Source organism: Macrobrachium nipponense, chromosome 4 (genome assembly GCF_015104395.2).
Source record: "Macrobrachium nipponense isolate FS-2020 chromosome 4, ASM1510439v2, whole genome shotgun sequence".
NCBI classification, from domain to species: Eukaryota; Metazoa; Arthropoda; class Malacostraca; order Decapoda; family Palaemonidae; genus Macrobrachium; species Macrobrachium nipponense.
The window spans coordinates 21016601-21042045 of record NC_061100.1 but is presented as its reverse complement, the minus strand read 5'-3'; the positions used below and the strand labels follow the sequence as shown (position 1 = coordinate 21042045).

The 25445-nt window shown below is 41.0% G+C and overlaps 1 protein-coding gene and 1 long non-coding RNA gene across 3 annotated transcripts in view; both read right to left on the bottom strand.

Annotated features, from left to right (window-relative positions):
- Positions 1 to 1029: 1029 nt before the first annotated feature.
- Positions 1030 to 9325, bottom strand: LOC135210761 (uncharacterized). Its single transcript, XR_010313573.1, has 2 exons — positions 8270 to 9325; positions 1030 to 2992 (listed from the first exon to the last, which is right to left on the bottom strand). It is a non-coding gene; the product is annotated as an uncharacterized LOC135210761 (long non-coding RNA).
- Positions 9326 to 17072: 7747 nt separating this feature from the next.
- LOC135210758 (uncharacterized) overlaps positions 17073 to 25445 on the bottom strand; it is a 37949-nt gene continuing 29576 nt past the window's right edge. For both annotated transcript variants that reach the window (XM_064243604.1, XM_064243605.1), the window contains exons 11-14: positions 21035 to 21165; positions 20414 to 20585; positions 19117 to 19210; positions 17073 to 18626 (exon numbers count right to left, since the gene is read on the bottom strand). In XM_064243604.1, the coding sequence (XP_064099674.1) occupies positions 18485 to 18626; positions 19117 to 19210; positions 20414 to 20585; positions 21035 to 21165 (539 nt within the window). In that variant the 3' untranslated portion in view covers positions 17073 to 18484. The remainder of the gene's footprint in view (positions 18627 to 19116; positions 19211 to 20413; positions 20586 to 21034; positions 21166 to 25445) is intronic.

The window sequence follows — 25445 nt, the reverse complement described above, 5'->3', positions numbered from 1 at the left end:
ACACCATCTCTTTCTCTTCATCAGTTTAATCCTTAAAACACCATATCTCTCTCACCTATCCATATTAATCCTTAAGACGCCATATCTCTCTCTCATATTAATTTCCTTAAGACCATAAAACACCTCCACTTCATCCCCACCTATTTATATCAATTTTTCGTCTCCACGTAAAAAAATAAATAAACAAATAAATAAAATCTAGAGTCACATAAAATCAAAATTAATCAGCGCCATCTGTTGAGAGAGTCGTTAACTCATCAACAAATACAAAAATATGAAAATTCCAAAAAATAAAACACGAAAAGATATTACTCAATATTCCCGTAAATACATTTAATTCCATCTCGCCCACGACATCCCGAGAAATTTCTATGATTATTGAGAAATATCTGACCAATTAGCGAAAGATCTCATCACTTAAGGATTTCCCTCAAGTTAACGAGTTGTGGGATATGTGTGTGTTAATTTTTATTTATTTTTTTTTTAATGTTGCGTCTGAAAAAATAAGTCAATTATGTAGTTTTTCGGTGACTTTCGAAGTGTTTAATCATCGTAGGTAGAACATTATAATATACTTTATATATATATATATATATATTATTATATATATTATATATATAGATATAATATATATATATATATATACTATATATATATATATATATATATATATATATATATATATATAGTTATAGATATATCACTTGTTGGCCTAGTCGGTTAAGGCGTCACTGAAGTCCCGACTTCTCTGTGCGCTAGGCGCTAGTTCGAATCCACGCGAGGACGACATTATTATGAACTAAAAAAATTCCTCTTCAATTTACACACATGAAAATATATTCGTTCCGAGGTAGAGCGAATTGGATATGAAAGGCCATTATTAGCCTAACGCATTTATATTTGAATCACAGTTGTGTGATAAATATTTGTTACAACCCTTGGGGTAGCTATAAAAGTTCTTATTATAATAATTGTTGTCAGTAATAAATGTAACTCAGTGCTAAGGGTCAGTGGAAACAAACACTCAAGAAAACTTAACAATATATAATACTGAACAAATACAAAAATTTAAATCAACCTTGTTTCATGTGACAAAGACCATAACTCAAAAACAAGGAAGGACAAATACCAGTCCTTAGAATCACTCAGGATTCCCTAAAACTAAGAAACTAAATCCTAACAGAAAGGGGAAATAATAGTTATTAATAATTGACATTGTTTGGATCCAACAACTTTGCTGGCCAGACCAAAAAAAACTACCCTAATACTAATCCAAAGAGAGAAGGAAGGCTGAGTAAATAAAACAAGAAAACTATTATAAATCCTAACTAATAACACAAAGCTAAACACGCAAGGCCTTGTCTATAATAGACTCACTGGGTGACGTTATATAGTCACGACACAAATATGACAAAATATATAGGTATATGATTAAATAATGCAAATTATATATATAAATTGTTCTCACATCAGTGGATGCATCAGAGGAGAGACAAAACTAGGGCCGTGATCCACTCGCCAAAACAGCTATCAGGGCAGGTCATGAACGCCAGAGTAATACCATAAAGGGAAAGGCGATCCCAAACGAAAATCAGAGACACTCTGTCTTACCTGGCGTCAGCCTCCCTACAGGCCATCTCACGAGCTAGCAAGGTCCCGAAACCATAGCAGCTGATTGGAGACGAAAGCGACGGCAACAATTCCCTGGGAATTCCTCTTCGTCAGGGAAAGGTAGGAATGGCTCAAGTCGCAGGTGACAGGAGCACCTGCGAGTACCTTATTGACGTACTCAAGCCGCAGGTCGAGGCAGGAGACACTCGAGTCGCAGGCGACTAGAGAACCTGCAGACAACAGGCCAAGGCGAGGATCCAAAGCATAATCCAAAGAATCGTCGTCCAAAATAAACAGCCAAATAATCGTCATCCAAAGTCCAAATCAGTATGCTGCTCAATATCAGGGGAGTGCTCTAACCCGAACTGAACTCTGTCCGAGCACCAACGTCCAGACATCACCAAGACGCGTTTATAAACACTCGTATAAAAAAAAGAAAAACAATCGTTAAAACGATAGTTCGGTAATATAAACAAACTGGAAGGAGGCGCCTAACCACACTGAGAAACGTTAAATAAAGCACTTTACGCTAAACACTTAAATTTCAAAAATAATATAAATAAATGCTCATACAAAACAAAGGCTATTCTGCCACAAAATGATTCTTAAAAACTAGTAATTAAACCTAGAATAACAAGGCTGATCTAAATTCATAATAGGCAAATAGAAATAATCTAGTCTTTTCTAATACCTTCCTCCCCCAAAACAAAAAAAAATTATTCCAATAGAAAAAAATCTTTAACACATCACTCTCAAGACAAAGTAAAGTCTCAGTCTAAAACCTGAAATAAGAATTGTCATTAACACTATTACAACACACGAATATCAATAACTAAATTGTCACACAAAGAAAACTTACCAGCCTAAACAACAGAAAACAAATCAAAATAAACCAAAAGGTCAAATTAGTACACAAAATAGTTACCACCAGACACTGACTGTCTCAAATTCAGCCAATAATATTGAGTTTACACATAACAAACACTACCACATTAGCCTACCTGTTATGACCGCCCGCACTTTGATCACTACAGGTTTTCTTTTGGTTCAAAAGAAAACAGACAAAATCATTAAATGCCTCACTAAGAAAACCTAATAACCAATAAACCAAACTCCAAGCTAAACACACACTCATACTCATCCTCACATCTCTAAGATCTACGCAAACCAATTGAAGAGACGAGAAGGGCGAGGGGAGAGGAGCCAAATCGTGATCAAGTCTATATCCTTGAAAGGGCATCTGGAATTCGATTCTCTGATCTCTTAACGTGTTTTATCACAAGCGAGAATTCTTGCAATTGCAGAGCCCAACGTAAAATTCTCTGGTTGGCTCCTTTCATGCGGTCGATGAAAACCAGCGGGTTGTGGTCCGTCCAGATTTCTATGGGAGAAGAAAAATTCGTCACATACGGCTTAAAATGCACGAGAGTATGGACCAAGGCGAGGGCCTTCTTTTCATTGGTGGAATATTTTCTCTCAGCAGCTAGTAATTTTCGACTGTAATATGATACAGGATGAACCTCTCCTACCTCGTTCCTTTGAAAGAGGACACCCTTAATACCCATGTCACTGGCATCCACAGCAATAATAAAAGGTCTCTGGAAATTAGGAGAAGTCAATATTGGATTAGATACTAATGCCATCTTAAGTTTAATAAATGCTTCCTCGCACTGAGAAGACCACACAAACTTCTGCCCTTTCTCTAACAACTTGGTAAGTGGCTGAGCAATGTCCGAGAAATTTCGCACGAATCTGCGATAATAACCAGTCATGCCCAGCACTCGCCGAACATCTCTGACATTGCACGGCCCCTTTAAATTTATGATAGCCTCGAGGTTGGCTTGTTTAGGTGCCACCTGACCCAAACCCACCTCGTGACCCAAATAGCTCACTTTTGCTTTGCCAAACTCACACTTGGCCAGATTCACAACAAGACCGGCGCCCCTTAACGCTTCAAACACTTTGCTTAATCGTAACATATGTGTCCGCCAGTCGTTGCTATAGACTACCAGGTCATCTATATAGATTTCTGTACCTTCCAACCCACAAATAACCCGGTTCATAAGACATTGGAAAGTACATGCAGTGTTTTTCCTCCCAAAGGGCATTCATTACCTTACACTCGTAAAGCCCAAAGGGAGTCACAAATGCAGACATCTCTCGTGCTCGATCAGACAGGGGAACCTGCCAATACCCTTTCAATAAATCCAATTTCGTAATAAACTTAGCAGCCCCTATCTGATCGAGACAGTCATCTATCCAAGGCAAAGGAAAAGAGTCATTCTTAGAGTGTGCGTTAACCTTACGGTAGTCTACACACATACGGAACTTTCCCTCGGACTTCTTAACAAGGACTATCGGGGGGCTCCATGGACTAACTATATCCCTCTTAACGGGATTCAGCCGATAAGGACTCTGTTTTACAGGAGAAGCACTTCAAACATCTACACCATGCTCCAGAAAGTTAGTTCGACCTGGAGGATTCTGAAATAAATCTGGAAGAGAAGAAGTTAAATTAATTACATCCCTCCTTTGAGCAATCTCCAGATGCTGCAGCCCTTCCTTCAAAACTTCTAATTTTTGAATATTATCAAAAAGAGCATCAGAAGACACCTGATAAATTAAATCCTCCAAATCCTCTGAAGGTAATTCCATAAGCTCAGCCATAGGTTCATAAACAATAGCGAGAGGATCATGACTATGTGAAGTATACAGTGTCCCAGGAGCCTCTATTTCATAATTCACCTTTGACAACTTCCTCAACACCTTCCAGGGTCTCTTATATCTTGGTTCAAGAAAATTGTCAGAGTCAGTACTCAAAACTAAAACTAATTCTCCGGGATCAAACGACCGTGCTTTAGATTTCCTATCAAAATTTAATTTCATAGCAGCCTGAGAACCAGCCAAATTTTCTCTGGCAAATTTCCAAGCTCTAGATAACTTTTTTCTCAAGTCCTCCACAAACTCTCCTACGTTCGCATCCCCTCCTCGACCAGTGTCAAGCATCTCATGAAAAATCTCTAAAGGCCCACGTATTTTGTGTCCAAACACCAGTTCGAAGGGAGCTACACCAGTTGAAGAATTTGGGTGATTTATTAGAGCAAAGAGAGCAAAGGGTTTATCCCATTCCTCCCCTTGTTCATAACAATACTTTTTCAAAATAGATTTAAGGGTCTGGTGGAACCTTTCCACGACCCCCTGACTCTCCGGAGGATAAGGTACGCTGGTCTTGTGCCGAATGGCCAGTTCAGCACACTTACCGTTGAATACCTTACTACTAAAATTTGTACCGTAGTCGGTTTGAATTGTACGAGGGAGACCATACGTGGAAAAGAATTCAATTAGTTTGTCAAATACAACTTTAGAGGTTATCCTTCTCATTGGGAAGGCCTCAGGGAATCGAGATGCTCTATCCATAATTGTCAAGAGATGGGTAAATCCTGACTTTGTTTTAGGCAAAGGCCCAACCACATCAATAACTAATTCTACAAAAGGCTCACCTATCGCAGGAATTGGATTTAAGGGAGCTTTAGGAATAATTTGGTTGGGTTTCCCCATCACTTGACAAACCTCACATTCGTTAATGAATTGTTTCACAGACGATTTTAATCCTGGCCACCAAAAACATTTTGCCAACTTTCGAAAAGTTTTACATTCACCAAAGTGGCCAGAAAAAGTATCATCATGTGCAAGACTCAAGACAGACCTACGAAATTGAGATGGGACAACAATTTGTTCAACAAGACGCGTCTTGCTCAGATCATCAGTTGAGGGCCGACTAATCCGGAATAATAAACCATTAATTACACAAAACCTGGGTTTAGTCAAATCCGCGGTGTCACCTAAATCAAAATTAAATTCCTTTTTCTGAGCTGCAATAAATGAAGACCTGTCCCAGTCGGGTCTCAAAACATTGCTAGCTACACTACTACTACTACTAATGTCTAAAGACCCGGGCCTCTCTACGTCTACTTCTAAACTACTTAAGATTAAATCATCGTCATTATCGATTAAATTTGCAGCTTTTGCTGCTGCACGGGTTGTTACTGCAACCGGACAGGTGTGCACAGACAGTATGGGGAACAACTCCTGTCCTTGGCTATTTAACATATCGTTACCCAAAATGCTGTCAATTCCAGGAATAGGGAGACTCTCAACAACTGCCAACTCTGTCACTTTATCATAACCAGGGAAAGACAATCTGACCTCCACTAACGGAGCTGAAACGACAGTGTTCGGGAACCCTCCCAAACAACAAAATCCCCTGTATATTCAACTAAATCTTTCAAAGATTCTTTCAAAACCAGACCGAGCTGACCCTGTGTCCCTCAAAAATTTCACACCAATAGTTTCAGAAGTAGATATTAATTTACCAGGCCAAATATACTTATCATAAAGTAGTCATGACTCCTTTCTGCTAGAAGACTGACTACTGCTACTACTACCATTACTAGTGCTAGCTACTGGACAGTTTTCAGTGATGGGATTACTGATAACAGGTTTACAAGTTGATATTAGTGACACAGGATTATTATTATTCCTTTGGAGGTACCTTCTTCTGGCATTACACTGTGCCTGATAATGTCACTGCTTATTAAACCAGAAACAAGTCCCCCTACCTCTATTATTCATATTACCTGGGCCAGAACCAAACCTATTATCTTTGAAAAAGACACGAGTGTCCTGTCCACTCGAGACTTTTCCCTGGTTACTATCGGGTTTATGATTTTTATCTGGTGGGTTACCCTGCCCACGAGTATTCACAAAAGAGCCTGACCTCCTCTGAAAATTAACTGGCCTAGCAGATTGAAAATTCACATCCTTATTCCCAAAACTACCAGACCCAGTTCGATGGGTCATTACAAACTCGTCAGCAATTTGGGCGACCTTACCTAAATTAACAGCTTTTACCTCTTCTAGATAAATATTCAATTCCTTACTGCATGACTTCTTGAATTCTTCTAGAAGCATGAGTTCCCTCAAAGAGGAGAAAGAGACCACCTGGCGGCTTTTTAACCAATCATCAAATTGTTCCTCCTTAAGCCTAGCAAATTCCACACAAGTAAGGGAGGCCTGCTTCGTAAAATTTCTGAACTTAAGGCGATAGGCCTCAGGAACCAAATCATACGCCTTGAGGACTAGAGCCTTAACCTAATGATAGTCACGGGCTATACCTTCTTCCAAGGCATTATACACTTTAATTGCCTTGCCCACCAACCTACATTGAATTAGTACAGTCCACATTTCTGGGGGCCAAGACAACCGGGTGGCAACACATTCAAATGCCTTGAAAAATTCTGGGACATTCAACTCGTCAAACACTGGCACCAATTTCAAGGCCACACCTACATTGAATTTATCCTGTGAGTTGCCCCGAGATGTACTAAAATGATTAGAGTTGCCCTGCACCCTAGCAATTTCTAAATTGATATTGGCCATCTCCAATTCGTGCCACCTCGCCCTCTCATTCTCCTCAAATTCTAGTTTCATCAATTCTATCCGTTTACATATAAAATTAAATTCACCGTCCTCCTTGGACTCCACCAAAGGACGAACAGGAACCAGAGGATCTTCTGGCACAGGGATTTCTACAGACATGAACAGATTAGTGGAAACATTTATTTTCCGAGGCAAATTAGCCTGATTCTCATAAATAGTTCCTGTCCGTGGAGGATCCTCAAACAAAGTTAGACCTATATTAACACTTATTCTGTCATCATCATCAATCATACTACCATCATGCTCCGAGTCACTACTACCTGAAATCTCATTCTCCCTAACCAAATGTTCAGCCTCAGCCAGACCTTGAGCAACTTTACTTTTAACAGCTACCAACAATTGATTTTTTGTATCCGCTGCCCTCAACGGAATACCTAACCACAGGGCACAACTTACTAAGCAAGCCTTATTCAGTACAATCAGCCGACCCTAAAAACTCTGTGGGGTCAAACACAAAATCCTCCATTGTACCAAAATTAGCAGAGGAGAAAGGTAATACTCTACAACTAAAGAAAATATTGCCATATTAACAAAGTGCTGTTCCACGAACCAAAACACTGAGTACACCTGAGAACAATCCTGCCATGGTCGCCAAATTGTTACAACCCTTGGGAATTGTTACAACCCTTGGGGTAGTTATAAAAGTTCTTATTATAATAATTGTTGTCAGTAATAAATGTAACTCAGTGCTAAGGGTCAGTGGAAACAAACACTCAAGAAAACTTAACAATATTTAATACTGAACAAATACAAAACTTTAAATCAACCTTGTTTCATGTGACAAAGACCATAACTCAAAAAAAAAGGAAGGACAAATACCAGTCCTTAGAATCACTCAGGATTCCCTAAAACTAAGAAACTAAATCCTAACAAAGCAAGGGGAGATAATAGTTATTAATAATTGACATTGATTGGATCCAACAACTTTGCTGGCCAGACCAAAAAAAACTACCCTAATACTAATCCAAAGAGAGAAGGAAGGCTGAGTAAATAAAACAAGAAAACTATTATAAATCCTAAATAATAACACAAAGCTAAACACGCAAGGCCTTGTCTATAATAGACTCACTGGGTGACGTTATATAGTCACGACACAAATATGACAAAATATATAGGTATATGATTAAATAAAGCAAATGATATATATAGTTGCTCTCACATCAGTGGATGCATCAGAGGAGAGACAAAACTAGGGCCGTGATCCACTCGCCAAAACAGCTATCAGGGCAGGTCATGAACGCCAGAGTAATACCATAAAGGGAAAGGCGATCCCAAACGAAAATCAGACACTCTGTCTTACCTGGCATCATCCTCCCTACAGGCCATCTCACGAGCTAGCAAGCTCCGAAAACCATAGCAGCTGATTGGAGACGAAAGCGACGGCAACAATACCCTGGGAATTCCTCCTCGTCAGGGAAAGGTAGGAATGGCTCAAGTCGCAGGTGACAGGAGCACCTACGAGTACCTTATTGACGTACTCAAGCCGCAGGTCGAGGCAGGAGACGCTTGATTCGCAGGTGACTAGAGAACCTGCAGACAACAGACCAAGGCGAGGATCCAAAGCATAATCCAAAGAATCGTCGTCCAAAATAAACAGCCAAATAATCGTCATCCAAAGTCCAAATCAGTATGCTGCTCAAGGTATAATATCAGGGGAGTGCTCTAACCCGAACTGAACTCTGTCCGAGCACCAACGTCCAGACATCACCAAGACGCGTTCATAAACACTCGTATAAAAAAAGAAAAACAATCGTTAAAACGATAGTTCGGTAACATCAAGGCCAATATAGTATAGGTCAGTCGGAGAGAAACGGTCGAGACAAATTTCATGGGCCACATCTCCAGAAAGACCCTAAGTTGTGGTTGTCGGCCACGGGTCACTTAAAAGGGTCAGGTGGGAATGTTGTGTCGGGGTGGGGTGAATTGTGGCCCACTCTGGAAGGTGAGTCACCGATAATCTCTTCTCTGTCTGACCTCTACTGTATTGGCCTTGGGTAATATAAACAAACGGGGAGGAGGTGCCTAACCACACTGAGAAACGTTAAATAAAGCACTTTACGCTAAACACTTAAAATGACCAGACAACAGACACTTAAATTTCAAAAATAATATAAACAAATGTTCATACAAAACAAAGGCCACAAAATGATTCTTAAAAACTAGTAATTGAACCTAGAAAAACAAGGCTGATCTAAATTCATAAAAGGCAAATAGAAATAATAATCTAGTCTTTTCTATATTATTATATATATATATATATCTATATATATATATGTATATATATATATATATATATATATATATGTATGTATGTATGTATATATGTGTGTGTGCATATGTGTATATATGCATAGGTATATTCATACATAAACATAAACTCTATAAGTACGATCTTCCATCCCCTTGTGTGGGATGCTGCCACGTACATCCATGCAAGAAAGGGATGAAGGGTGACAAATTAAACATGTAGATTCTTTAAAATTCTTGTAATGAAGATATACGGACATCAAGACGACAACAGCAGGAAGCAGGTCCGCGCCTGTTACTACAATGACTACTGGACAGTGACTGATTATGCACACAGCGGGAATAAAAGCGGTGTTGACACATCTAATTACATTGTTGCCACGATGCAATGAGAAAATATAAAGGGGAACATAAATATCATTCTTCAACACAATAATACTAAAGTAAATGTACATTAACCCTTAAACGCCGACTGGACGTATTTTACGTCAACATTTTTTGTCTCTCGGGTGCCGACTGGACGTATTTTACGTCGACATACAAAAGTTTTTTTAAAAATTCGCGGAAAAATACTTTTAGGCCTACCAGCCGAAAATTCTTGAATCACGCGCCTTGGGGGATGCTGGGAGTTCACGGATCAAGGTGTTGATTTGTTTACAATCGTTACGCAGGCGCGCAAGCGCGAATTTCTTTCTTGCCGCACTAAAAAGTATCTGTGACACATCTCGGAAATTATTTCGTCACTTTGACATAATTTTTTTACCATTTTAAATTAGCCGTTACATGGAGTATTATATATGAAAATGTGCGCATTTTTATGTAGAATACAACAAAAAAATACTCATGATTGTAGCGTTTATCAGTTTTGAGATATTTTCATATAAATAACGATAAGTGCCAAAATTTCAACCTTCGGTCAACTTTGACTCTACCGAAATGGTCGAAAAACGCAATTGTAAGCTAAAACTCTTATATTTTAGTAATATTCAATCATTTACCTTAATTTTGCAACTAATTGGAAGTCTCTAGCACAATATTTCGATTTATGGTGAATTTATGAAAAAACTTTTTCCTTACGTCCGCGCTGTAACTCTTCCGAAAAAAATCATACATGCGATTGTGGTAATGTTTGCACCATTTTAAATTAGCCGTCACATAAAGTTTTATATATGGAAATGTGCGCAATTTCATGCACAATACAATTAAAAACAACCCATGGTTGTAGCTTTTATCAATTTTGAAATATTTTCATATAAAAAATGATAAGTGACAAATTTTTAACTTTCGGTCAACTTTGACTCTACCGAAATGGTCGAAAAACGCAATTGTAAGCTAAAACGCGTATATTCTAGTAAAATTCAAGCATTTAACTTCATTTTGCAAGAAATTGGAAGTCTCTAGCACAATATTTCGATTTATGGTGAATTTATGAAAAAAATAACATTTTCTTTACGTCCGCGCGGTAACTCTTCCGAAAAAATCATACGTGCGATTGTGGTAATGTTTGCACCATTTTAAATTAGCCGTTACATAAAGTTTTATATATGAAAATGTGCGAAATTTCATGTAGAATACAACAAAAAATAATTGAAGGTTGTAGCTTTTCTCATTTTTGAAATATTTGCATATAAATCACGATAAATAGAAAAAAAACCACGTTCGGTCAAATTTGACTCTACCGAAATGGTCGAAAAACGCAATTGTAAGCTAAAACTCTAACAGTCTAGTAATATTCAGTAATTTATCTTCATCTTGAAACAAATTCGAAGTCTCTAGCACAATATTTAAATTTATGGTGAATTTAAAAAAAAAAACTTTCCTTCCATCCGCGCGCGGATTCTCCGCCACAAATCTCCGAAATGTATACGTCCCATTCTCGGAATATTTGCTCCGTTTCATATATAAAAATGTGCGCAATTTCATGTAGAATAAAACGAAAAATATTTGAAAGTTGTAGCTTTTCTTATTTCCGAAATAATTGCATATAAAAATATATATATAAAAAAATTCGACATTCGGTCAACTTTAACTCGTCAGATATGGTCAAAAAATGCATTTGTAAGCTAATATTCTTATAGTATAGTAATATTCAATCATTTGTCTTCACTTTGAAAGAAATTGGAAGTCTCTAGGACAATATTTAGAATTATGGTGAATTTTTGAAAAAAATATTTGTTTACGTCCGCGTGTTATGAATTCATGCATTATTTTGTGATAATATTTTCTCTGTGTTGCTTTTATCGTTTTACAATGTGTTATATACCAAAATGATTGCAATTTAGTGTACATTACAACGAAAAATAAAGTAACTTGTTATCTTTAACCGTTTTGCGCACAGCGCGATTTGAATACAATTATATATGAAATTTCGTTTTTGCGTTATCATATATCGCATTATTTATATATGATAATGATAATTTTTTTCATTTCTAATGGTTGCATACTAAACTTCAGGCAATGACAAAAAAAGGAGCCAAAAATGAACTCTTAATCTTGAAAACTAATTGCGCTGTGATTTTTTGAAAAAAATATTTTTTCCGCTTCCGCGCTCACTCTGAAACACCTCCGGCACACGGGAGACATTTTTTTTTTAACCGCTTCGGCGTTTAAGGGTTAATGTTCATAAACTGTACATAATGTAATTAATATACAGCCTAATATTAGATATTTGTACACCTCCATCCCCCTTTACGCTCGTAGCAGTGTCTCAAGCGGAACATTAATTCCTCTGAGCTAGTCGAGGGAGGTGAATGGAGGGACATTGGAGGGCTCGAATGACAGCTCTCTTTCCTGGCCAGAGCAAGGGGACACAGGGACTTGGGAAGAGGTGTCATCACTCATATTAGATACTGGGCGTAAATGTCTTCGGTTTCGAAACCATACACGACCACTTGGAAGGCGTACTTCGTACTTTCTTGACATTCTGCGGCCCATCACGATGCCGACCTTTTCCCATCGAAGCGTCGTTGCATCCTGTATCCTAACACGTTGGCCGATGGTGAGCTTGGGTAGAGGGCAGACATGAGAATTGTAAAGGCTCATGGCCTGGTCGGTTTGGGCAGCAGTGCGACGGTCGTAATCTTCAGTCTTAGTTTGCCACTCCTCTGTGAATGATTTGGGGTGAGCTGGAACACAAGTGCGGAGAGGATGGCCATAGAAAATCTGCGCAGGGAAGCGTCCAGCGGGGTTCGGTGTATTCCGAAGCTCCAGCAGTCCTCTATCAAAGGCTTCACAATCTATGTTCCTGGATGGGGCAGTCTTGATGATAAGGTGTTTAACAGCTTTCACTGCAGCTTCTGCGTGTCCATTAGCCTGAGGGTAATGTGGAGAAGTGATGTGATGAACTCCCCAGCGGTCGGCAAATTGCTTGAAGTCGTGGCTGGATAATGGGGGTCCTCCATCAGTTCATAAGCAGAGTGGAACACCAACCTCACGGAAGAAAACACAGAACATTCTTGTAACTCTGGCTGCAGTTGTGTCACGTCCACAGGGAGCAACAACAGGCCAGCCTGAAAGTCTATCAGCAATAACAAGGAAGGATTTCCCTGCTACGTGGAAGAAGTCATCTGACAAACTTTCGAAGGGCCGGGGTGGATGGTCGTCACATATGTAAGGTTCTTGTTGCTGACTAGGGAGAAGCTGTTGGCAGGCATCACAGCTTTCTACTTTACACTTGATATCTGCATTGATGCCTGGCCAGAATACTGTCTGCCTTGCACGACGTCGAGTAGCTTCAATCCCTCGGTGGCTGTCATGGAGTCGATCCAAGGTGCGTCTACGGAGGGCTGCAGGGATGACGATCCGGGGTCCATACAATACTAACTCTCCATCCGCGTAAAGGTTGTCCCGCAGCTTCCAATACGGAAGGGCGAAGCGTGGAGATCGTAGCGGTTGGTAGGAAAACCGTTGGAGACGTATTGAACAAGACGGCTGTAATCTTGATCCTGAGATGCGGCCGTGCAGATTTCTTGTAGAGACTTGTCTTCTTCAATGATGGATCCTGTTGCCTGGTCGTCAGTGGAAGTGGCGGGGCTGGCCACCATACTGCAATGAAGACGTATGGGGCCACTTTCATCTTGAGGCGTTAAAGGCGTGGATTCTCAATAGCATCCAAAGTATAGTGATTGAGAATCGGTATCAAGGGGTGATGGTCAGTCATTAAAGTGAAATGTTGAAGTCCAGACAAGTATAGGCGGCACTTAGCTACACCCCAAGTGACTGCAAGTAGCTCCAGCTCTATGGTGGCATAGCAAGTCTCTGTATCCATAAGGAAACGAGAGCCACATTGGACGAGACGCATCTGACCTCAGCCGTTATCTTGAAGTAGGGCATAGCCGAGACCGTATAGGCGTGAGGCATCTGTTTGTAGAACCACAGGCGAGGCAGGATTGAAGGGTGCTAGGACAGGTGGTGAAGTCAGAGCTGTCTTGACTTTCTTAAATCCTCACTCATGGTCGGGCGTCCAGACGAATGAGCGTTTGGGGCTCATAAGTGGACGTAGGGGCTGTGCTGCTGCTGTGATGTCTGGAGTGGAGTCAGCAAGTTGATTGACGAGACCCATAAACGATCTGACTTCTGTGACGTTGGACGGTGTAGGGAAGTCACGTATAGCTGATACCTTGTCGGGGTCTGTTGCAATACCATCGGATGATAAGACATAACCGCAAAGTTAACTTTAGGGGCAGCAACAGTGAATTTCTCCTTGTTCAGGGTTATGCCATACTGACGGCATCTGGTCAGCATTTGGTGCACGTGTTGTAGGTGGGAAGGGAGATCCTCATCGGAAAGGAGAATGTCTTCTACCACCTTTACACAGTTGGGAACACCTTGTAGTGCCATATCTCCACGGAGGCAGTATGCATCACCTGTTGCTGAAAATCCCATCGGGCCACGACAGTCCTGGAATCTTCCATATGGAGTTATAAATGTAGTCAGGTGGCAGTCCTCTTCTGCCAACTCCATTTGCCAGTAGCCATGCGGAAGGCATCATGGGGCGTAGGTGAAGGGTGTGTAGGGCAGCTACCTGAGAATTTAGATGGGTGTGATCCACAGTGATGCACACACCTTTGTCCTTGGGTACCAAGATCATGGGATGGCACCATTCACAGGGTTCGTCGCCTGCTGGTCTGATGATTCCTTGTTGCACCAAGGAGTCAAGTTCTTCTTTCACTTGATCTCTGAGAGCGAACGGAATGGGCCTGGGTGTATGTACAGCGAATGGTGTAGCACCAGGTTTCAGGTGAATCCTCATCAGAGGGCCTGCCATTTTCTTTAGTGGCTGGGTTTGTAGATCCTTCTTGGACATGAGGACGTCGCTGAAGTGCCTAAGAAAATAGTCCTTAATAGCTGCGGGTGACGTCATGGCGGAGGCAGGAAAATGAGTGCATCTGTTGACATGTGTTACCTTGAGGATGGGCTTCGGGAATTCCGGTGACACTATGGCGAGGGCTCGGCAATGTTCACGGGAGAGGAGGGGAGTCTGGATATCCTCATGAACATGAATGGTTGCTGAGCAAGACTTGTTGCCAAGACAAAGGGTTGCCTGGAGGTATCCTACAGCCGGTGTCATGGGGGATCCATCTGCTGTCACAACGTCTGTCATGGGTGGAGGTTCGAGCCTTGTCCGAGGTATGCGGAGTGCATCCAAATGTATGGTGCCAATCACTGTGATGTCTGCTCCTGTATCGGGGATTAGCTGGAGATGTGATGATATATCACCAAATGACAGACAGACAGTGACTGGTGTGGGGGACTCGCTACCCAAGTTATCACCTACAAAACGGCAGCTGGGATTTGACTTAGAAGGAGGAGGTGAAGCTATATTTCCAGTCTGACTTTTCTTGGTAGACCTGCACATCTTCTCAAAATGTCCCTGTTTCTGGCAGGTCTTGCACTGAGCTTCCTTATCAGGGCATTTCTGAGTGCGGGGCCAATGACCCGTGCGTCCGCAGTTATTGCACGATGCACCTGTGGCTGGGCATTGTCCGGAATCGTGTTTGCGAGAGCAATATTGACAAGGGTCACTGTTAGGAGACTGGTAAGAACGTTGGTCAGGAGATCGATGAGAAGTCCTCTTCTGTAGACGCTGGTTCTTCTTGTATGTAGATAGTGCGTTGACCTGGCTAGGGGAAGATGCAATGGCTGATGCAGTCGCACGTGTAGATTTGTAGGAGCAGCAGCATGTCACGAACTTTGCGGGGGTAGATGAGGGTTGGAGGGGGATAAGGCGTTGTATTAACTCTTCATCTCTCACACCCATCAAAATTACCATCTGCAATTGCCGTTCAGTGCAGGAGGTGGGGTTGCCAGTGCATAAGTCCACTTCATCAGCAAGATCCTTGAGGCGAGCATAGTAGTCTGCAAACGATTCTCCGACATCCTGTTTGCAGGACAACAATTCCCTGCGTCGTAAGGCTTCATTTCTGAGGCTGCGAAAGTGCTTTTGCAGTGTATCAAACACCTCTGTCATGAAAAGTGATCGTGTTGGGAGGGATGTCCAGTGTATGCGTAAGCAGGCGCTGGACATCCAGGGAGATGCAAGTTCTCAGGTGAATCAGCTGGGAAGTTTGATGTGACCTATCAAGTCCAACTAATGCTGTATAATCCTCAAAATGGAGTCTCCATTGGCGAAACACTTGGTACATTGCATCTTGTTGCAGAAGACGTGGGGGATGGACCGTAGGCTTGCTAGAAACTGTAGGTGTATTTTCTGAGAAGCCAGGGGGTGGGGGAACAGGTGTAACAGGAGGTGCAATCATGGGGTTAGGTTGCTGGGGTTGCGATGCCGCAATCTGTCCTGATAGCAAGGAGAAAAGAGACATGAACCGCTGGTTGTCTTCCTGTCTTGATTGCTCCATCTGTAGTCTGAAGTTCTGCTCCTCTTGTCGTCGTCGGTCTTGCTCTTGCATGCTGGAAGTCTGCAGAAAGTGTATAAGATGAAATATGTCATTATTCTGCTCTCCTGTACTATTGGGAGTCAGGGGAGGAGGGAGAGTGGTGCTGGTATCTTCATCAGCAGTGGGGAGGTGCACAGGTACCTCGTCTCTCATCAGACCCTCCGTTTGATCCTCTGTCTCATCCGCTGTCTGATCCATTAAATCAATTAGCTTTTCCTCTTGCTGAGCCATATCGTGTTCGGTGTCGTAAGAGAGCTTGAGATCTGTAGAATGCCAGAAAAATATCCAAGTCGCTGTATGTAAGCGAAAGAAAGCACTTTGGATATTTAAAAATTACAACGTTTGCCAGTGCGCTTGTGAAATAAGCGGCAGTCGGGTGGGGAGTGAATGTGTGTTGCGAGCTAGTGACCCGAGCGGAGGCGGGTGGAGTAAGCGTGCCTCTGTGGGAGAGCTCCTCGAGCCTAAGTCACCATCGGTGGGGGCTCCTGAGAAAACAGGCGCTAGAGTTCAAATGTCCTTAAGACAGCTTGGCAAGGACACTTAATATAATGCAACACAACACTGTCACTCTAACCCTGCACTGCACAAACACTGTATCACTCTTGGAGAGACTGTATCATTCTTGGAGACACTGTCGTAAACTGTCGTTGGTATCTTGAGCCACTGTAAGGAATTCAATGTGCGAGACGAGAAGTAAGCGGCAATGGCGGTCGTCTTCTTGGAGTCCATACGTGCGGTTACTCACTGCGCCATGTTTGGGATGCTGCCACGTACATCCATGCAAGAAAGGGATGAAGGGTGATAAATTAAACCCGTAGATTCTTTAACATTCTTGTAATGAAGATATACGGACATCAAGACTACAGCAGCGGGAAGCAGGTCCGCGCCTGTTACGACAATGACTACTGGACAGTGACTGATTATGCACACGGCAGGAAAAAAGCAGTGTTTGACACATCTAATTACATTGTTGCCACGATGAATAACGAAATAGCGGTCTTACAATACGTGCAATGAGAAAATATAAATGGGAACATAAATATCATTCTTCAACACAATAATACTAAAGCAAATGTACATTAATGTTCATAAACTGTACATAATGTAATTAATATACAGCCTAACATTAGATATCTGTACAACCCTGAAGCCCTGATTTTCAAATTTCCTATCTCTCTCTCTCTCTCTCTCTCTCTCTCTCTCTCTCTCTCTCTCTCTCTCTGTACAGAGAATGGCTGAGAGATATTACTCATTGTAACCAAAGACATTAATCTAGTACTGTCTCTTCTTGAGAAGGCACATTTGCATAAATAATAAAAAAGTAAATATAACAGATGTAAATAAGGGTAAGATTTGTATAAAATAAAGAATAAAACTACATTCGGAATAAGGCGTGATCCGACCTCCAGCTTACACAGGTTACGTGCTAAAATCTACAGTCAAATAGAGCATTGTTTCACCAACGAAAATTGAAATAAATATGTTATATCTAATTAGAAACAATTGTTCAGTACTGTTTAACATACACATTACTTATTTTTTACATCTTCATTCTAACATATAAATCATAAATATCCTATCCTAAAATTCCCGTATCTTTAACTCGACGCGAAACACCTTTCTCAGACCTTTTTAAGCTTTTCCATAGGCGTTTCCTACCTCCCCCACCCGCAACAAGAACAACAATAGCAAGAACATCAACAGCAAAAGTAGTTTGTAGGCTTACTCCCCGAGTAAGCAAAAATTACCCAGCAGACCTCTCAACTCCTGGAATTTCCCCAACGCAGCAAACTCGATGCCAAACCAGTTATGTAACAAAAGATATTAAAATGCTTCGTTTCAGGTCTCGAAGGAAAAAAAAATAACTCCAACCTTGAATATTTGATAAAACATAAAAATATTTCGGATCATCTTTTTCCCTTCCATGCGGTGCACTGTAGGCATTACATTTTACTGTACCTCCGTTCGTAGCCTCTTTCTTCCATCTTGCTTTCCGCCCTATCCTTACAATTGATTCACAGTGCAACTGCTTCGAGGTTTTCCTCCTGTGACGCCTTTCAAACCTTTTACCGTCAAATTCCGTTTCGGCGCTGAATTTTGCCTAAATTATATATTCTCTTCTATTGTTTTCCTCTCCTGGGATGATCGGAAGGTCAGTTGAGGTCACAAGATTCCTACGAGCTGGGCACTGGTGAGGGAGCAGGTGTGAGAAATGTCGAAAAGAAAGCGTATTAAACGGAAACTTCCTTCTCTCTGACGAGCATCATGTCCACCTTCAGCTCTTCCAGGTGTTCAGGCAGCGTGTACCTTCGCTCTCTGGTGAGGATTTCTGAAAAGTCTCCAGCCTCCTCTTCGAATCGCTCAGAAGAAAAGCTGCAAGAAAAAATGTTATGATTTGAAACCCACAAATAGCACAAACGGCACAGATCTTAAGCTGCAAATGTTATCAGAAATATTTCGTGCATTTCGCAAATGAGTGAAGTCTTCGTAACTATAGTAGATTCACATACAACCGTGCATCTGATGTCTAGGCCAGTCCCTTACGACGCTCCTGATTGGCTGTTGATAAGCCAGTCACGGGGCTGGAAACTCTCAAGTCTCTCGCGAGAGTTCACATAGGCAGGATGTATGTTCCACTTCTCCTGAGAGATACGTCTTTCAAAAGTATCCCTCAGGAGAAGTGCAGCATACATACATCCTGCCAATGTGAACTCTCTCGAGAGAGACTGAGGATTTCCAGCCCTGTGATTGGCTTATCAACAGCCAATCAGGAGCGTCGTAAGGGAATGGCCTGGAATCAGATGCACGGTTGATGTTAATCTACTTTTTTTTATAAAGAACTGCGTAAGTGTTAGCGAATTACCTTGCTATGAATATCTTGGAATAGTCATTCTGTCCGACAAGGATTCTCAAAGCGTGGACGAGCGCTGGGTTCATTCCAAGCCCATCCTCTGTGTCTGAAAAACATGTTGGTTGAATCGTGTCAGTAAAGAAACTCTACAGATATTTGTAAACTCTCTCTCTCTCTCTCTACTGTGCGAAAAGCATTCAATTTCAGGATCAAATGATAGTGGTTTCTAGAGATATATTAAGAGAGATTAAATATGTTGCCCCAAAATAAATTATTTTCTACGTGAAATCATCTTCAAGCTGAACATTTTTAATACTCTAGCCACGTTTGACGATATATATATATATATATATATATATATATATATATATATATATATATATATATATATATCCATTCTTTCCAATGACCAAACCATATCACTACACACTGAGCCATCCTCTCACCTATACGAACCCTTCTGCCACTTAATCCTTTGCTGTAATTCTCTTTAAACAACATATACCATTCTAACAGTTCATAACAACTTCAACCCCATCTTCCCCTCATTCCCGTTCAGCGTCCACACTTCGCTCCCATAAAGGAGATTCGGCTCAGCGTTCCCCTCTTACAGTCCTTTCTTGGTTGTCACTGTTGCAGACACCCTTCTACTCTTCTTGATTCGCCCATTCTATGACTTACCTGTACGAATCAAGTATTTGTATTAGATTCCAGTGCATCTTCTTCCTTTTTCTTTGTGTACTTATCACTTCACCCTTGCTCACATTTATTCTCAGCTTCCTCGTCTTACAAACTCTTAAAATCATTTACTATACGTAGTAGATTCACATCAACCGTGCATCTGATGTCTAGGCCAGTCCCTTACGATGCTTCTGATTGGCTGTTGATAAGCCATTCACAGGGCTGGAAACCCTCAGACTCTCGAGAAAGTTCACATGGGCAGATGTATGCTCCACCTCTCCTGAGGGATACTTTTGAAAGATATACTTCAGGAGAGGTGGAACATACATCCTGCATATCCTGCATATGTGAACTCTCGAGAGAGAGGCTGAGAGTTTCCAGCCCTGTGATTGGCTTATCAACAACAGCCAATCAGGAGCGTCGTAAGGGACTGGACTAGACATCAGACGCACGGTTTGATGTGAATCTACTATAGTTCCTGCAGTTTCTCTTCATTATCCCCAATCATGAAAACCTTTAATTACTCTCAGCAACTTATTTTGTACACCGTACATCCTGATAGCTATCTATTTTGCCTATCTATTGCAAAACTCCTTCGTAAATTTCTGGATTCACTTAAGCCACGTACAGCCGATTTCCTCTGCTATCAAGCTTCTCTTGAGCGAGAATACGACCTCCAGGTGCTTTCTGAGAGCAGGAGACAGAAGAATGAGGATCCTGTCTTTCATTATCCTCTGTCGAAGCCATTCGTTGGGATCGGCGTGCTTCCCATCATCTGTATTCGCGTGGATGTCGTGAATCTGAAATCAGTCGAAATGGGTTACTTTAGCTTGATGCAGGGGTTTAATTAAAGATCCTAAACCCATCTGATGGATTCCGTGAGTTGCTTCAAGTTTATCTAAAACATATTGCGTTCAGATGGGAGCCCTCCTTTAATATCTATATATAGAATTATTCTCTCGAGTTTGGTGATTCCTGTGTTTCATCATTTTTTTTTTTTATTTCCTTAACCGCTTCGGTATTTTTACAGGTTCTACTGATGGAGACGCTAGTTCTTTTCTGATTTACTCGTACTTTCGTTTCCAAATCGGGTGTGTACAAATATTATTTTTTTCTAAACACCGTAAAAGCAGCATTGACAGCACTACCCCTTCCGGAAGAACAGAGTTGAAAGCTTCCGACTATAACAACAACAATATCAACAGCAAAAAAAAAAAAAAAAACAAAAAAAAAAACAAAGTAGCGATACCTTAGACTTCCCGGCACTCTGTAAGGACCTGACGAGTTCGCAAACCCTCCTGCTGTGGGACTCCTGTCGAGCATAGATGACTAAGACATCTCGAGGAACCTCTATGAGGTTTTGCCCCTCCTGAGGAAGCCCTGGAAGAACAGAGTGAGACTGTGAGAGATGTATAAATCCAAAGGCCAAGCCCTGAGACCCGTGAGGTCATTCAGCGCTGAAAGGGTAACCGAGTGAAAAAAAATGGTTTGAAATGTGCAACAGGAGGAAGATCTCGCAGTTGCACTGTGAAAAAATTGTTCGAGAGGGTTTAGGGAAGTGAGATGAAATTAGGGCAATACGGGGAAATAAATGAAAGGGATTGTACACGTATAGAGAGACAGAACAGAGAAACATTGCTTTTTTTTAATGGGGAAAGATGTTTTTCATTTATTTATCTATGTTTTTGTGGGTATGTATCTCTTTAGGTATTATATAAGATGAAGAAAGTTCGTGGGAAAGAGACTATTATCAAAGGAAGACAGTAAAACTTGATAAAGTAAGGAATATGCACAAATGATAAAGTAGGGAATGTGAACAACTGATAAAGTCAGGAATATGCAAAATTGATAAAACAAGAAATAAGCAAAATTTGGTATAGCAAGAACAATTAAACTTGATAAAGTAATGGAATAAGTAAACATGAAAAATTAAGGAAATATGATCTCTATATCCTTTTGATTGATTAATTAAATAATAATAATAATAATAATAATAATAATAATAATAATAATAATAATAATAATAATAATAATAATAATAATAATAATAATATAAAACATCAAGAGATGAAGGACACGATCAGGAAAGAATATATGCAGAGACTCAAGGAGATACTCAAGTCAAAACTCAACGCCGGCAATATGATAAAACCCCTAAACACATGGGCAGTGCCAGTTATCAGATACAGTGCAGGAATAGTGGAATGGACGAAGGCAGAGCTTCGCAGCATAGACCAGAAAACGAGGAAACATATGACAATACACAAAGCACTACACCCAAGAACAAATACGGACAGACTATACATACCACGAAAGGAAGGAGGGAGGGGACTACTAAGCATAGAGAACTGCGTCAACATCGAGAACAGAGCACCGGGAAGAAGGACTGATAAAAATAAACGAAGGCCCACAAATATACAGAGACAGGAGAAAGACAAACAGAACAGAGGAATGGCATAACAAACCAATGCACGGACAATAGATGAGACAGACTAAAGAACTAGCCAGCGATGACACGTGGCAATGGCTACTGAGGGGAGAGCTCAAGAAGGAAACTGAAGGAATGATAACAGCGGCACAAGATCAGGCCCTAAGAACCAGATATGTTCAAAGAACGATAGATGGAAATAACATCTCTCCCATATGTAGGAAGTGCAATACGAAAAATGAAATCATAAACCACATAGCAAGAGAATGCCCGGCACTTGCACAGAACCAGTACAAAAAGAGGCATGATTCAGTAGCAAAAGCCCTCCACTGGAGCCTGTGCAAGAAACACCCGCTACCTTGCACTAATAAGTGGTACGAACACCAACCTGAAGGAGTAATAGAAAACGATCAGGCAAAGATCCTCTGGGACTATGGTATCAGAACAGATAGGGTGATACGTGCAAATAGACCAGACGTGACGTTGATTGACAAAATCAAGAAGAAAGTATCACTCATTGATGTCACAATACCATGGGACACCAGAGTTGAAGAGAAAGAGAGGGAAAAAATGGATAAGTATCAAGACCTGAAAATAGAAATAAGAAGAATATTCGGGATATGCCAGTGGAAATTATACCCATAATCATAGGAACACTAGGCACGATCCCAAGATCCCTGAAAAGGAATCTGGAAAAACTAGAGGCTGAAGTAGCTCCAGGACTCATGAAGAAGAGTGTGATCCTAGAAACGGCACACAGTAAGAAAAGTGATGGACTCCTAAGGAGGCAGGATGCAACCCGGAACCCCACACTATAAATACCACTCAGTCGAATTAGAGGACTGAGATAGGAGCAAAAAAAATAATAACAATAATAATAACAAAGAAAATTATATTCATTATTTTTCCCACCACTCACAACAAGTTAAAAGGAATGTAATTATGAGCTTTGTTTTAAGGGCCCTTCTTATATGTGACCCCGCATTTCTAGACGGAGAACTCAAACATGTCGTAGACACTTTTAGGTCGTTAAAGTACCCAGAACATTTTATTACTGACGCAATTAGCCGAGCTAAAAAGAAGTTTTACATTGGTCAAGATAATAAGGAAATGGAAGTCAAGAAACGTGTATCATTGCCCTTTCACGATGAAATCTCAAAAGTAGGTGATTATATAAATAAGCACCAAAAGGACATAGAAATAGTTTATACCTACAAAAACACTTTGGCAAAAGCTCTTCAAAGAATAATAACAGTACCAAGAGAAATAATGGTGTTTACAAGGTTCCATGTCAGGATTGCAGTGGTTGTTACTACGGGGAAAGTAGTAGGGGATTAGAGGTCAGATTAAGGGAACACAGAAGGGCCTATGATCTTCATGCACAGGGCAGTGCTTTGGTGGCTCACAGTTTTAATTTAGACCACAGAATCAATTGCGATGGTGCACAAATTATTTTTAAAAGCGACGATTCTCACGTGAGAAGACTAGTTGAAGGCGCCGCTATAAACATGGGAATGTCTTTTGAGGATAATAAGTCGTTTGCCAATGGAGACCCTTTTATAAACATTTTCATTGCCAGGCAATATTTAAAAGAATTAAATTTTAAAACTGACGTTGACCGTGTGAACCCTGATGCTCTGCTTCCTCTTCCCCTCTCTCTCCAGATAGCCGACGTCCCAGCGGATGTTTCCGACTATGGCACCTATGCAGTGCAAGCAGGAGCAACTTCTCAGGTTCGGAGATCGAGGAGGTTGGCGCAACTGCCTGTTGAGTTTGGGATTACCTAAAACACGAACTAGCACTTCGATGATGGGCTGTTATTATTTTCTCGCCCCGCCCACCTTTTTAGATGCTCTTCGGAGGGAAACTATCCTCTTCATTACATTTTAACGTCACACTGATGAAGAACACCGTTCAGGTGTTCGAAAGTCTTTGTTTTATATTTTTACATAGAAATATATTTTTATATATAATTGTTGATATTTTTTGTAGCTCCACATCAAGCTGTATGGTAAGAGCATCAAGGAAATAGATACCCTAATCCAGACCGTAAGGATTGTATCTGGGGTCATCAGGGTGGAGTTTGGAATAGGAAAATGTGCCTTAGTCAACATACAAGAGGGCAAAGTAACAAGGACTGAAGGGATAAAGCTACCAGATGGGAACGACATCAAACACGCAGATGAGACGGGATACAAATACCTGGGAATAATGGAAGGAGGGGATATAAAACATCAAGAGATGAAGGACACGATCAGGAAAGAATATATGCAGAGACTCAAGGCGATACTAAAGTCAAAACTCAACGCCGGAAATATGATAAAAGCCCTAAACACATGGGCAGTGCCAGTAATCAGATACAGCGCAGGAATAGTGGAATGGACGAAGGTAGAACTTCACAGCATAGACCAGAAAACGAGGAAACATATGAAAATACATAAAGCACTACACCCAAGAGCAAATACGGACAGACTGACTATACATAACACGAAAGGAAGGAGGGAGGGGACTACTAAGCATAGAGGACTGCGTCAACATCGAGAACAGAGCACTGGGGCAATATATGAAGACCAGTGAAGACGAGTGGCTCAAGAGTGCATGGGAAGAAGGACTGATAAAAGTAGACGAAGACCCAGAAATATGCAGACAGGAGAAAGACAAACAGAACAGAGGAATGGCATAACAAACCAATGCACGGACAATAGATGAGACAGATTAAAGAACTAGCCAGCGATGACACATGGCAATGGCTACTGAGGGGAGAGCTCAAGGAAGCTGAAGGAATGATAACAGCGGCACAAGATCAGGCCCTAAGAACCAGATATGTTCAAAGAACGACAGATGGAGATAACATCTCTCCCATATGTAGGAGAAGTGCAATACAAAAAATGAAATCATAAACCACATAGCAAGCGAATGTCCGGCACTTGCACAGAACCAGTACAAAAAGAGGCATGATTCAGTAGCAAAAGCCCTCCACTGGAGCCTGTGCAGGAAACATCAGCTACCTTGCAGTAATAAGTGGTACGTGCACCAACCTGAAGGAGTGATAGAAATCGATCAGACAAAGATAGGGTGATATGTAAAAATAGACCAGACGTGACATTGATTGACAAAATCAAGAAAAAAGTATCACTCATTGATGTTGCAATACTATGGGACACCAGAGTTGAAGAGAAAGAGAGGGAAAATATGGATAAGTATCAAGACCTGAAAATAGAAATAAGAAGGA